At 41.6% G+C, this 12,841-nt stretch overlaps 1 protein-coding gene across 1 annotated transcript; it reads right to left on the bottom strand.

Moving 5' to 3' along the window:
- Positions 1 to 11,196: 11,196 nt before the first annotated feature.
- MC2R (melanocortin 2 receptor) lies at positions 11,197 to 12,356 on the bottom strand. Its single transcript, XM_030190111.1, has one exon. The coding sequence runs from the start codon at positions 12,354 to 12,356 to the stop codon at positions 11,403 to 11,405; it is 954 nt and encodes a 317-aa protein (XP_030045971.1). The 3' UTR covers positions 11,197 to 11,402.
- Between the last annotated feature and the right edge of the window lie 485 nt (positions 12,357 to 12,841).

Genomic DNA, 12,841 nt, shown 5'->3' with positions numbered 1-12,841 from the left:
ATATCCTTAATACTTTAGCAAGTTTTAAATTATTGAAAAACTCAAAAATACTAAGATGGAGTCAGCAGTCCAGCAGCAAGAGGGGTGCTATCCAGTCTTTTGCATTGAGTGTCACATGTATGATTATCTCCCAGTTGGTGAGCAGTTATATGTGTGTGCCCGATGCAAAGAGCTCCTAGCTCTCAGGGAACGTGTCCGTTCTCTTGAGGCTTGAGTAGCAGACTTGGTTTTGCTGAGGGAGACAGAGAGGTACATAGAGGAGACCTAAAAGTGTTGTAGTTGGTGATTCGATCATTAGGCATATAGATAGCTGGATGGATGGTGAATGTGAGGATCGCCTGGTGACTTGCCTATCTGGTGCGAAGGTGGCGGACCTCACGTGCCACCTAGATAGGATTTCAGATAGTGCTGGGGAGGAGTCTGCTGTCCTGGTACATGTGAGTGCCAATGACATAGGAAAATGTGGGAGAGAGGTTCTGGAAGCCAAATTTGGACTCTTAGGTAGAAAGCTTAAATCCAGAACCTCTAGGGTAGCATTTTCTGAAATGCTACGCATTCCACGCGCAGGGCCCAAGAGACAGACAGAGCTCCAGAGTCTCAATGCATGGATGAGACAATGGTGCAGGGAGGAAGGTTTTAGATTTGTTAGAAACTGGGCAACATTCTGGGGAAGGGGGAGCCTATTCCAAAAGGATGGACTCCACCTTAACCAGGGTGGGACCAGGCTGCTGGCATCTGCATTTTAAAAGGAGATAGAGCAGCTTTTAAACTAGAAATGTGGGGAAGGCTGACAGTCACTCAAAAGCGCATGGTTCAAGATAAGGTATCTTTCAAAGATATCACCAAAACAGGGAAGATAGGGTATCCTGATAGTGAGGTTGCAAAGGAGACCGTAGTAGATCAGGTGTCCTTAAATAAAAATAAAATCAGACAAAAGATTGCAAATTAATACTGTCAAGTAGTGAGCATGATGTAAATAGGAACAACAAACATAGTTTGAAATGTCTATATGCGAATGCCAGGAGCCTAAGAAATAAGATGGGAGAGTTAGAATATATTGCACTAAATGAAAAATTAGATATAATAGGCATCTCTGAGACCTGGTGGAAGGAGGATAACCAGTGGGACACTGTCATACCGGGGTACAAATTATATTGTAGTGATAGGGTAGATCGAATTGGTGGAGGAGTAGCTTTTTATATTAAGGAGAGCCTTGAATCAAATAGATTGAAAATTCTGCAGGAATCAAAACATTTCTTGGAATCACTATGGATTGAAATTCCATGTGTAAAGGGGAAAAGGATAGTGATAGGAATGTACTACCGTCTGCCTGGCCAGGATGAACAAACGGATGCAGAAATGTTAAAGGAAATTAGGGATGCAAATTGGGCAACACAATAATAATGGGTGATTTCAATCACCCCGATATTGACTGGGCATGCTAGGGAGGTAGAATTCCTTGACAAAATCAAGGACTGCTTTATGGAGCACCTGGTACAGGAGCCAACAGAAGAAAAAATTCTAGACCTAGTTCTTAGTGGAGCACATGATCTGGTGCGGGAGGTAATGGTGCTGGAGCCGCTTGATAGCAGTGATCATGATATGATTGAATTTGATATTAGCTTTGAAGTAAGTATACATAGGAAATCAAATACATTAGCTTTTAACTTTAAAAAAGGAGACTATGATAAAATGAGAAGAACGGTGAAAAAAAAACTTAGAGGAGCGGCTGCAAGGGTCAAAAATTTAAATCCGGCATGGATGCTGTTCAAAAACACCATCCTGAAAGCCTAAGCCAAATATATTCCACGCATTAAAAACAGAGGACGGAAGACCAAATGACAGCCAGCATGGTTAAAAAGTGAGGTGAAGGAAGCTATTAGAACTAAAAGAAAATCCTTCTGAAAATGGAAGAAGGAACTGACTGAAAGTAATAAGAAACAGCATAAGGAATGTCAAGTCAAATGCAAAGCGTTGATAAGGAAGGCTAAGAGGGACCTCGAAAAAAAGATTGCATTGGAGGCAAAAACACATAGTTAAAAGTTTTTTAGGTATATTAAAAGCAGGAAGCCGGCGAAAGTATCGGTTGGACCTCTAGATGACCGAGGAGTAAAAGGGGCTATCAGGAAAGACAAAACTACAGTGGAGAGATTAAATGAATTCTTTCTTTTGGTCTTCACCGAGGAAGATTTGGGTGAGATACCGGTGCCAGAAATGGTATTCGAAACTGACGAGTCGGATAAACTGAATGAATTCTCTATAAACCTGAAGGATATAATGGGGCAGTTCTACAAACTGAAGAGTAGCAAATCTTCTGGACCGGATGGTATTCATCCCAGAGTACTGATAGAACTGAAAAATGAACTTGCGGAGCTATTGTTAGTAATATCTAATTTATCCTTAAAATCAGGAGTGGTACCAGATGATTGGAGGGTGGCCAATGTAATGCCGATTTTTCAAAAAGGTTCCAGAGGAGATCTTGGAAATTATAGACCAGTGACTCTGACGTCGGTGATGGGCAAAATGGTAGAGACTATTATAAAGAACAACATTACAGAACATATGCAAAAGCATGGATTATTAAGACAAAGCCAACATGGATTTAGTGAAGGGAAATCTTGCCTCACCAATCTACTACATTTCTTTGAAGGGGTGAACAAACATGCGGATAAAGGTGAGCCGGTCGATATTGTGTATCTGGATTATCAAAAGGCATTTGACAAAGTACATCATGAAAGACTCCAGAGAAAATTGGAGAGTCACAGGATAGGAGGTAGTGTTCTATTGTGGATTAAAAACTGGTTAAAAGATAGAAAACAGAGAGTAGGGTTAAATGATCAGTATTCTCAATGGAGAAGGGTAGTTAGTGGGGTTCCCCAGGGGTCTGGGCTGGGACAGCTGCTTTTTAACATATTTATAAATGACCTAGAGATGGGAGTAACTAGTGAGGTAATTAAGTTTGCTGATGACACAAACCAGTTCATTTTCGAAGGAGAAGGGCGCCCATCTTCTGACACAAATCGGGAGATGGGCGTCCTTCTCCTAAGGTCGTCCAAATCGGCATAATTGAAAGCCGATTTTGGGTGTCCTCAACTGCTTTCCGTCGCAGGGACGACCAAAGTTTAAGGGGGCGTGTTGGCAGTGTACCGAAGGCAGGACGGGGGTGTGGTTAAGAGATGGGCGTCCTCGGCCGATAATGGAAAAAAGAAGGGCTTCCCTGATGAGCATTTGGCCGACTTTACTTGGCCCCTTTTTTTTCAAGACCAAGCATTGAAAAGGTGCCCAAACTGACCAGATGACCACAGGAGAGAATCGGGGATGACCTCCCCTTACTCCCCCAGTGGTCATCAACCCCCTCCCACCCCAAAAATAAAAATAAAACACATTTTTTCCAGCCTCTATGCCAGCCTCAAATGTCATACCCAGCTCCATCACAGTAGTATGCAGGTCCCTGGAGCAGTTTTTAGTGGGTGCAGTGCACTTCAGACAGGCGGACCCAGGCCCATCCCCCCCCCTACCTGTTGCACTTGTGGTGGTAAATGTGAGCCCTCCAAAACAGAAAACTTTACATGAGACTCTTCTTAGAGTAAGGACTTATATAGATATTGTGAAGAATTGGACAAGGTCTAATTTCCTTAAATTAGAAGGGTGTATCAGTTAACATCACTTTGTCATCGAGCGAAATTCTTCAGTTTGAGGACAGATCTAAAGTTTTAGGGGTGATTTTTGGTTTTGGACTGTTTTTTGGGCTACAAATCAATGAATTAGGAATTCTTTTTAAATGTATGTAAGTTAAAACCTATAAGATCATTTCTGAGTCCTAGAAATTTGGGAGTTATTGCACTGACAGTTTTAACATGCTTTCTTGATTGTTGTAATTCCTTGTATGGTGCTGTTAATGTGAATGTGAAGAAAAGAATGCAGTTTTTACAAAATACAGCAGCTAGGCTGATTTTTAAGTTGAATAAGTTTCAGGAAGCTTCTCCATTGTTATTTAAGCTACATTGGTTGAAAATGGAGCACCATATCTATTTTAAGGTAGCATATATTGTATATAAAAGTATTTATGGTTTGGGATCAGAGAATGTGACTCAGTTTCTATCCCACCTGCACAATTATCTTTGAGAAGTAGTTCTAAATTAACTTTGGTTTTTTCTTCTATGAAAAATGGTAAGTTAAAATCCTTTTGGGAGCGCTCTTTTGTGTACCAGGATGCTAAGATTTGGAATAGTGTTCCAGTTCATATTAGACAGATCACTTTATATTTACAGTTTCACAAAGCTTTTAAAACCCATTTGTTTTCTTTGTATTGAGTTTTGAGTGGCTACTTTTATGTTCATAATGTTCTGATTGAATTTTATATTGTAAATATAATTCCCTTCTATTAGAAGTGATTCTTAGTGTAATCTGCTTTGCTGCTGTGGTTAAAGGCAGAATATAAATAATGTATATAGAATAGAATAGAATACACGCATCATGGCAGAATCCCAGGAAGTTTGTACACACACATTTGTGATTTCAATTGCTGCATTACAGACAACCTGCATGTTCAGCGAGTGATAGGATCTTCGGTTTCTGTACTCGTGCTCAGTGGCTACAGGTGGCCTGAGGGCCACATATGTGCAATTTATTTTACCCAGGACAGAGGGGAATTGGAGTGACTGATAAAAGGCCATCATTGTCTGTTGCTGTTCAGCCTCATTCATGGGGAGCTGGATGTAAAGTGTGTCCCTTTTCAAAAAGGCCTGAAGAAACTGGGTTATTGTGTCCTCACTCTCAAGAGTTCAAACTCACCCTACCGTACCCAATGGAATTACCACAGATGAGTTTAAACTAAAACAGGAAATAAGATGCACAAGTATTAAACTAACCCCATATCTCTATTCCTAATAAATAGAGTAGGAAATGTTCTAAAAAAATTAAACTCAGAGATGAAAATGAGTTAAACAGTAAGATTTAACATTTATTGTTCTTTACTGATATCATTTTGCAGTGAAACAAGATAATTATGAAATTTTTCACAAAGAAAATTTTATCAGATAAATATGGCAATGTACTACATAAAACTTATTCAATTAATGCTGTTTGAATCTAACAGTGCAAATGTTACAAAATGACTGATAAACCAATTAAATATGGCTTCAATCTACACAAAGCTCTAGATTTATTCAATACACACTTTGGATATTAAATGATTTCCAAGATACCCATGAATCCAAACTAAAACTCAGTGTGTTGGTCATAGGAGACAACTTTTCAAAATTATTGGGGGTGCTGAAATTTTTTTTTACAGGTGGTGCATTCCCCCCTCCCCCTCCTCTCCCCCTCCTCTCCCCCTCCTCTCCCCTCCTCTCCCCCCTCTCCTCTCCTCTCCCCCTCCATTCATATCCAGCAATTCTCATCTCTCCCCTGCCCTCTCCTCCATTCACAATCAACAATTCTCCTCTCCCCTCCCCTCCCCTCCCTCCATCCATGTCCAACAAGTCTCTTCTCTCCCCTGCCCTCTCTTTCATGTCCAATGATTTCTCCTCCCTCCCCTCCCCTCCATGTCCAGTAACTCACCTCAAACACCACCTGTCCCTTCTCTCTCAGCTCTGGTCCCACCCTCATTTCCTGTTTCCGCAAGGGCGGGACCAGAGCTGATAGAGAAGGGAAGGCTGAAGCGCCGAGCCTACTCGCCTTTCACTGCTGCCACCGGGACCCTGAGATAAGATGAATTTTAAATTCTGGGTGGCACGCAGGAAGGCAAGGGCAGAGGACTGTTGAGGGAGAAGAGGGTGGGCATTGGGCAGGTCAGGCTGGCTGGGAAGGGAACTTCCAGTGGGTCAAAATATTGGGGGTGCTCGAGCACCTAAGGAGTCGGCACCTATGATGTTGGTTGAGTTTTCATTTTTCTATGTATTCATGGATATCTTGGAGAGCATTTGATATCCAAAGTGTGTATTTTATAAAATGTGCATGTATGTGTGCAAAATAAATCAGCAAATTTGAGTATGTCAAAGATCAGTTATAAATGTGTGGGTTACTTAGGGGAGGGTTGTTTTTTTTCCCTTTTTTATTTATAGTATTTTCACAATATCCACAAAGAGAACTTTGTACAGTACTTACGCCAGAAATAACATAATGAAAGGAAACAATCAAAATAACTCAAAACATCAGGCATCCATAGATCACAATTTAAAGGAGGAGAAGTCTCCACAAAACATGAGAAGCTGCATATTACAGAAAACCTAAGAAAAAAGCAGGATCATCCTTATTCCAATACTCTACTCCCTAAGTCCACCTAATATCAAAACCATCACATTGTTCTTCTACTATCAAAAAAAGGAATGTAATTGAGGAGGTTCAAAGAAGTTGTGACATTCTTCAAATTTACAATACACTTGTGTCCAGTGAGAAATGTCTGGAAAGATGACCTATAACAGAACTGTAGCAGCACCTCCTTATTTGAGGAAACAGAAATTCAACTAATAAAGTAGCTCTATAATAAAGTTCCTCAAGATCTCTCCAAAATGCTGTTAAATTCAAGCTAGAAGATGAATGTTCTTCTGTCACATGACCATTTGGAGCATCAGACTGTCTAGAAATGGCAAAAACTATAGTCTCAGCCGTGATGGCAATCCAGTTTCTGGATATTTGAAAACCTCCCTAAGAAATGTATGAAACATCTCCCAGGTGAAAACAATGTAGTACAGGGAACGTTCTAAAGTCTCAGATTTAAAAATTTAGCCCATTTTTGAGGTTACAATCTTGCAACTTAATAAAAGTTTATTTGCAATACTTGGCTCTGTATCACCTAAATTTGGAAATCAGGTCCTTCCAAATCAATAATCTTTTTTCTTGGACACTTGTCTGAGAGTCCAAATCTTTTTAAGCAAAGTAAAGTTGCTCAAGGAAGCTGAGACAAAACTTAAACAAACCTGGTGGAGAGTTTCAACTATGGTCCAGATTCTAAGGTGATCTTTGATGTCTTAATCAGCAGTTGAATTAAACAATCAGAATGCCCAGAGCTTCTCCATGATGACTGCCAAGTTGTATACCACCATCCTCCAACATTATAGCCATAGATATATCAGGAGACCTGGCTTCCAGGGTAGCTAAAGCCACTATTGTTACATATACAGGGCTGGAAGAAAGCAGCCCCATGACTCCCTGAGGACCCGAAAGATTGTTAGGAAATCGCAGATTGAGCAAAACTTCATCCTCTGGGTCGGGGATCTTCTCCACCATTCAACAGTGTAGGTCTTGAGAAGGCTGCTATGGGAGCCTGCCTAAGCATCAGCATCTCTGACTTTGCGGAGGGAGGTAGGGAGGGAGGGACCTCTCAACTTCCCCTTATGATTAGGTATCCAGAAAGTAACAAGAACCAAGGTATGAAGTTGAGCTCGTTTGCAAGCATCCTGCTCATATGGGGTTATTTTGAAAGAGAAAATATGTGTATTTTTTTTACATTTGATGCTAGCAACAACTATATGCAAATCATAAATAGCATATATATAGATATATACATATAGATATAGATATATAGTGCTGAGTGCTCTTTCAGTCATTTCTCAGGCACTTTGCCTCATTCTCGGTGGTTTTGGACTGCATATGTCAGCCATGCAATCTTAGAGCATCTGTGACTAGCTGTTTGATTTGACCTTTATAGATTCTGGCTGTAAATGCTTGTATCCAAGTAAATTATAATAATAAAATGAAAAAAAAGCACACTATAAAGTAAAGAGGGAAAGGGATGGGACTTGATATACTGCCTTCCTGTTATTACAATCAAAGCAGCTTACATATTATACACAGGTACTTATTTTGTATTTGGGGCAATGGAGGATAAAGCTGCAGTAAGCACTAACACATGCTTACCACAGGCAAAAAATGGCATATCGCAGGGTGCACGGAGGCATCCCATGGTAATTGTGGGATGTGGGCGCCCTATTTACACAGTATAAAAAATTTTTCATTGTAAGGATATATCTGGAGGTGGAGAGTGGGTGTATTTTGTGCTAATCAATTATCTCAGCTTCAATACCACACACTAACCAATTAGCACATGATTAGCATGTGAGCTCTAACCAGCCGATATTCTGCACTATTTGACGGGTCAGGAACAGCTCCTGGCTGGTTAAATAAGCCAGGCAGTTATCTCTGTTGAATATTAGCGCTTAGCGGCTAACTGGCTAGCTGCAAATATTCAATGTTTCGCCAGCTAAGTTTAGCAGCCAAATTAGACTGCCTAAATAGCAGGCCTATCTTTAGCTGCTATAAACTTAACTGGCCAGCGCTGAATATTAACTTAGCCAGTTTAAACCGGTCACAAAAAAAAAAGGATATTCAATGGCAGTTACCAGAAATGGCCTATTTTTAATAACCGGGCTCAGCATTGATCATAGTATTTAGCTGGCCTGCCTCCTGTGGGCTGAATGTCATCCAGTTACTGCCTACAAAATAGGTGGCAGAAAGTGCTCACGTGCTAATCTGTTTTAATGGCTTGTATTATTTGTCAAACGTTATGTGATTTGTAATTATGTATGTCATGATTGCTCATTTGCCTAGACTCGTAGATAGGCGGGATATAAGAATTTTATAAATACATAAAAATGGCCGTGTGCTAATGGCAAAATTAGGGCCTCTTTTACTAAACCACGCTATCAATTCCTAGCATGGCAAATGCACCGCAGGCCATGGGCTGCATTACATTTGCCATGTAGGAAGCACTAGCATGGTTTAGTAAAAGAGGCTCTTAGTGTGTGACCATCAATACAAAAAATAGGAAATTCCGCCATTTTATCCCAGCAGTAAAAATGGACTTAGCCTGGAACAGGGGGAGCCACGGGTGCCATGGCACCCACCCACCCCCCAATTTTGCTACCCTTCTTCTCTCCCTATGAGGCCTTTCTTCTCTTACCTTGCTTCTCTGACCTCGCATCTGAGTGTATTCAAGGCTGGTCAACCGGCTTCTGTCCTCTCCAAAACAGGAATTTCAGAGGGAGTGGGAGCTGGCAAGCCTTCAGCATCTGAAGGCCCTGCACTGGGTCGGCCATGTGATTCCTCCAATGTAGCTTATAGAGTTGCCACCAAAGGGGAGTGTGGTAAGAGAAAAAATACCTTGTGGACACAGCAGGGAAGAAGAGAAATGCTGAAGATGGGAGGGAGGTTTGAATGATGGACACCACAGGCAAAGGTGTGAGAAGAGGAGATAAATGCTGAAGAGAGGAGGGTGATGGGAGGCAGGGCCGTGCCGATGCGGTAAGCGAGGTAAGCATGGCAGGAGGGCGCCATCCTCTGGGGGGCGCCCCGCCGCACCATGCTTACCTCGCTCTCTTCTCCCCAGATCCTTTTTTTTGTTTTTGTTTAAATTTACCTCTCCGGCGCGCGGCAGCGTAAGTGAGAAGGAGGCGGCGCTCCTCCGGCCACCCCGACGTGTCTTTCCTTCGCTCGGTTCCGCCTTCTTCTGACGTCATTTCTGACGTCAGAAGAAGGCGGGACACAGCGAAGTCAAGACACGTCGGGGCGGGGGAGCGCCGCCTCCTTCTCACTAACACTGCCACGCGCCGGAGAGGTAAATTTAAACAAAAAAAAAAGGATCTGGGGAGAAGAGCGCGGGTAGTGTAGCGCTCGTTTTCGGGGGGGGGGCGCCGGAGAGGCCAACTGCAGGGGGGCGCCGGAGACCCTAGGCACGGCCCTGATGGGAGGGAAGGGGAGGGGAAGGGAGAGATGCTGAAGACCATGGGGTTTTGAGAGGGAGGAAAGAGAGAGATGCTGGAGACAATGGGGGGTAGAATTTGGACATCACATGTGAGGGGGAGAGGTGAAGGAGACTGAAGGGGTAGGGAAGGAGAGAGATGTTGAGAGGAGGGCAGTAGAGAGATGATGGAGACCATGGGGTGTTGAGGAGGAGGGAAGGAGAGAGATGCTGGAGACCATGGGGGGGTTGAAAGGGATGGAAGGAGAGAGATGCTGGAGACCATAGAGTAGGTGGGATGTTGGACATCACAGGGGAGCAGAAGGTAAGGATAGAGATTCTGAATAGGGAGGGAAGGAGAGAGATGCTAGAGACCATCGGAGATAGAGATGCTGTAGAACATGGGGGGGTGAGAGGGAGGAGAGAGATGCTGGAGATCCTGATGGGGGGATGCTGAATTTTACATGCAAGGGACAGGAGAAGGAAAGGAGAGAGGTGCTGCAAACCATGGGGGAGGGAGGTAGATGCTGTAGATCATGAGGGGTTGAGAAGGAGGAAAGGGTTGGGGGTAGAGCTTAGACACCCCCAAACAAAAAAGTGTTCCATTGCCCCTGCCACAGGATATCTGAGTGTGCCCTGCGTTAAGGCATTTTAGGCTGTGGTAAGCATTTGTTAGTGCTTACCGTACCTTAGTAAAAGGATCTCTTAGTGAGGCAAGATTTCCCTTGATTGATTCCATGTTAACTCTATCCCATTAAACCATGTTTGTCTATGTTTTGATAATTTAATTCTTTATAATAGTTCCATTATTTTGTCCACCACTTGTGTCAGGCTTTCTGGTCTGTAATTTCCTAGATCAACCCTTTTTAAAAATTGGTGTTACATTGGCCACCTTCCAATCTTCAGGTACCATGGATGATTTTAATGACAGATTACAGATCACTAATACATCAACAATTTCATGTTTGAGTTATTTCAGTACCGTGGGTGCATATCATCCAATCTAGGTGATTTACTGCTCTTTAACTTGTCTATTTGTCTCAGGATGATGATGATCAATATGTTCCTTTGCTATATGATAAATACTCCTTTATACATATGAGGATGTAATTAAAAATATAAATGCACATATGGGACCAAAATGGTGCCTAAGAAATTGGTGCCAAAAAAACCTTCATTTAGTGCTATTCTATAAACCTCACCTAAAGTTAGGAGTAGTTTAAAGAATAGGTATAGCACCTGTCCCTGCAACTAAAATTTAGGTATAATGATTTGCATGAACTAAAACCTGGTGCAAATGCCTGCACCTAACTTAGGCGTGAATCAGGCGTATTCTATACATGTGCACGCAATTTTTAGAAATGCACAGAACCCACCCGTGCCCCCTTTTGTGATCTGCAAATTAGAATTTAAACGCACCACTTTACAGAATACGCTTAGAAAGTTGCACATATAAATACTAATTAGTGCCAATTAGTGCTGATAATTGCTTGTTAGTGGTCAATTATCAGCGCTGATTAGCTTGTTAAGCAATTAAGTTGTACATACAAATCAGCTACATGTACTGATATGCATGCCCAACATTAGTCGCCGTTTATAGAATCCGGGGGATGTTTCTTTAAAATCTAAAATTCCAGAATGGCAATACTAGGCACTGCTATATATAGTTTCTTTCTAGACTGTTATTTTTCAGCTATGTTCTAAAAACTGAACTTTTCTTTGTCTATCTAGGCCATAGACAACAAAACATTTTCTTAAAAGTGGTCCTAAGTTCAGGACTTCGAAATGCATAAATTAATGGATCAATAACTGAATTGCACATAATCAGTGTACAGTTCACATAGAATATTGACAAGTAACATGCACAGTAAGGGTTTTGTGGACAGAACTTAACAAGAAGGAGGTGCAGTACAAATGGGGCCCAGCAGCATATGAAGACTCCAAGTAGGATGGTTAATGTAATGGCTCCTTTCATGTTGGCTCTCTGGTGAACTGCATTCCATTGTCCAGGTAGTGATGCTATCTTCTTGGCATGTGATCGGGCAAGAATAAACATGTGGGTATAGAGGCAAATTATGAAAACTAGCATCAAAAGAAACATCACAGTGAAGCAAATAATTGTAGCAGTATCATGAAAAAAAATTATCATTGCAATGGCACTTCCTCCACCAAATAACCAAATTCCAGCCAGGATGGCTGTAGCACGTCTCATTGTCATGATGTTATGGTAACGTAATGCGTGAAAGATGGTTATGTAACGGTCTGCAGCAATGGCTGACAAGCTGAAGATAGACCCCAGCAAAGACAGTATGAAAATCCAGTCCATGACATCATCCATTTTTTTCTCGAGTGGCCCTGTGCGCTCCAGATACCCCACATTGGATAAGATGATCATGATATTCTCTAGAATCTTGTACAGACTGCTCAGCATGTCAGACACAGCCAAGCTGCAAATGAAAAAGTACATGGGCAAGTGGAGGTTCTTATTCCGAAGCACAGCTAAGATGACCAGCAGGTTTTCCAATAGGCCAATAGCTGAAATAGTGAACAAGACTTCTTCTGGTACTATAACCCTTCTGCAGTCAGTGGTATTTGAAGAAAGAAATGTAGAATAATTAATTGGACTGCTAGTCTGCCCAATGGGTCTTATTATTTCAGATGATTTGTCCATCCTCATTTCTGGTCTTTGCCGAGGGTCCAATTACCGGTAACTTCTGAAGTTGGTGAATATTTTCTTGTCTTATTCTGGGGCTTGTCAGAGACCTGATAACAGCGTTCTAAGCAATCTGAAATAGAACACACCAAAAATTATATTAACAGATTCATAAATCTATGTAATAAGCACAAAATATTATTATTATTATTTGTAGCATTTGTATCCCACATTTTCCCACCAATTTGCAGGCTCAATGCGGCTTACATGATGCAGTAATGGCGATTTCCATTATTGGGTAGAGAATTACAAATGGTGTTGCATTAAAGTACATACATGATAGTATAATACAATATGGTCTTACATAGAGGTTCCTGGGTGATAGAATAGGTTATAACATAGGTTAGATAATCAACTATAAAAAGTTCGTTTCCGACATGAGAAGTAAAGAGGTAGTGCGTATAGCGCAATTTAGTTGGTATCAACATGGTTATCAGTCAAGTGTAGGG

The sequence above is a fragment of the Microcaecilia unicolor genome, chromosome 1 (genome assembly GCF_901765095.1).
Source record: "Microcaecilia unicolor chromosome 1, aMicUni1.1, whole genome shotgun sequence".
In the NCBI taxonomy this organism is placed as follows: Eukaryota; Metazoa; Chordata; class Amphibia; order Gymnophiona; family Siphonopidae; genus Microcaecilia; species Microcaecilia unicolor.
Note: the sequence above shows the minus strand (reverse complement) of the source record. Positions and strands in the feature narration are given on the sequence as shown.

Excerpts from the sequence above, each read along its gene's own strand:
- MC2R (XM_030190111.1), bottom strand. The coding sequence starts at position 12,356 with ATGAGGATGGACAAATCATCTGAAATAATAAGACCCATTGGGCAGACT.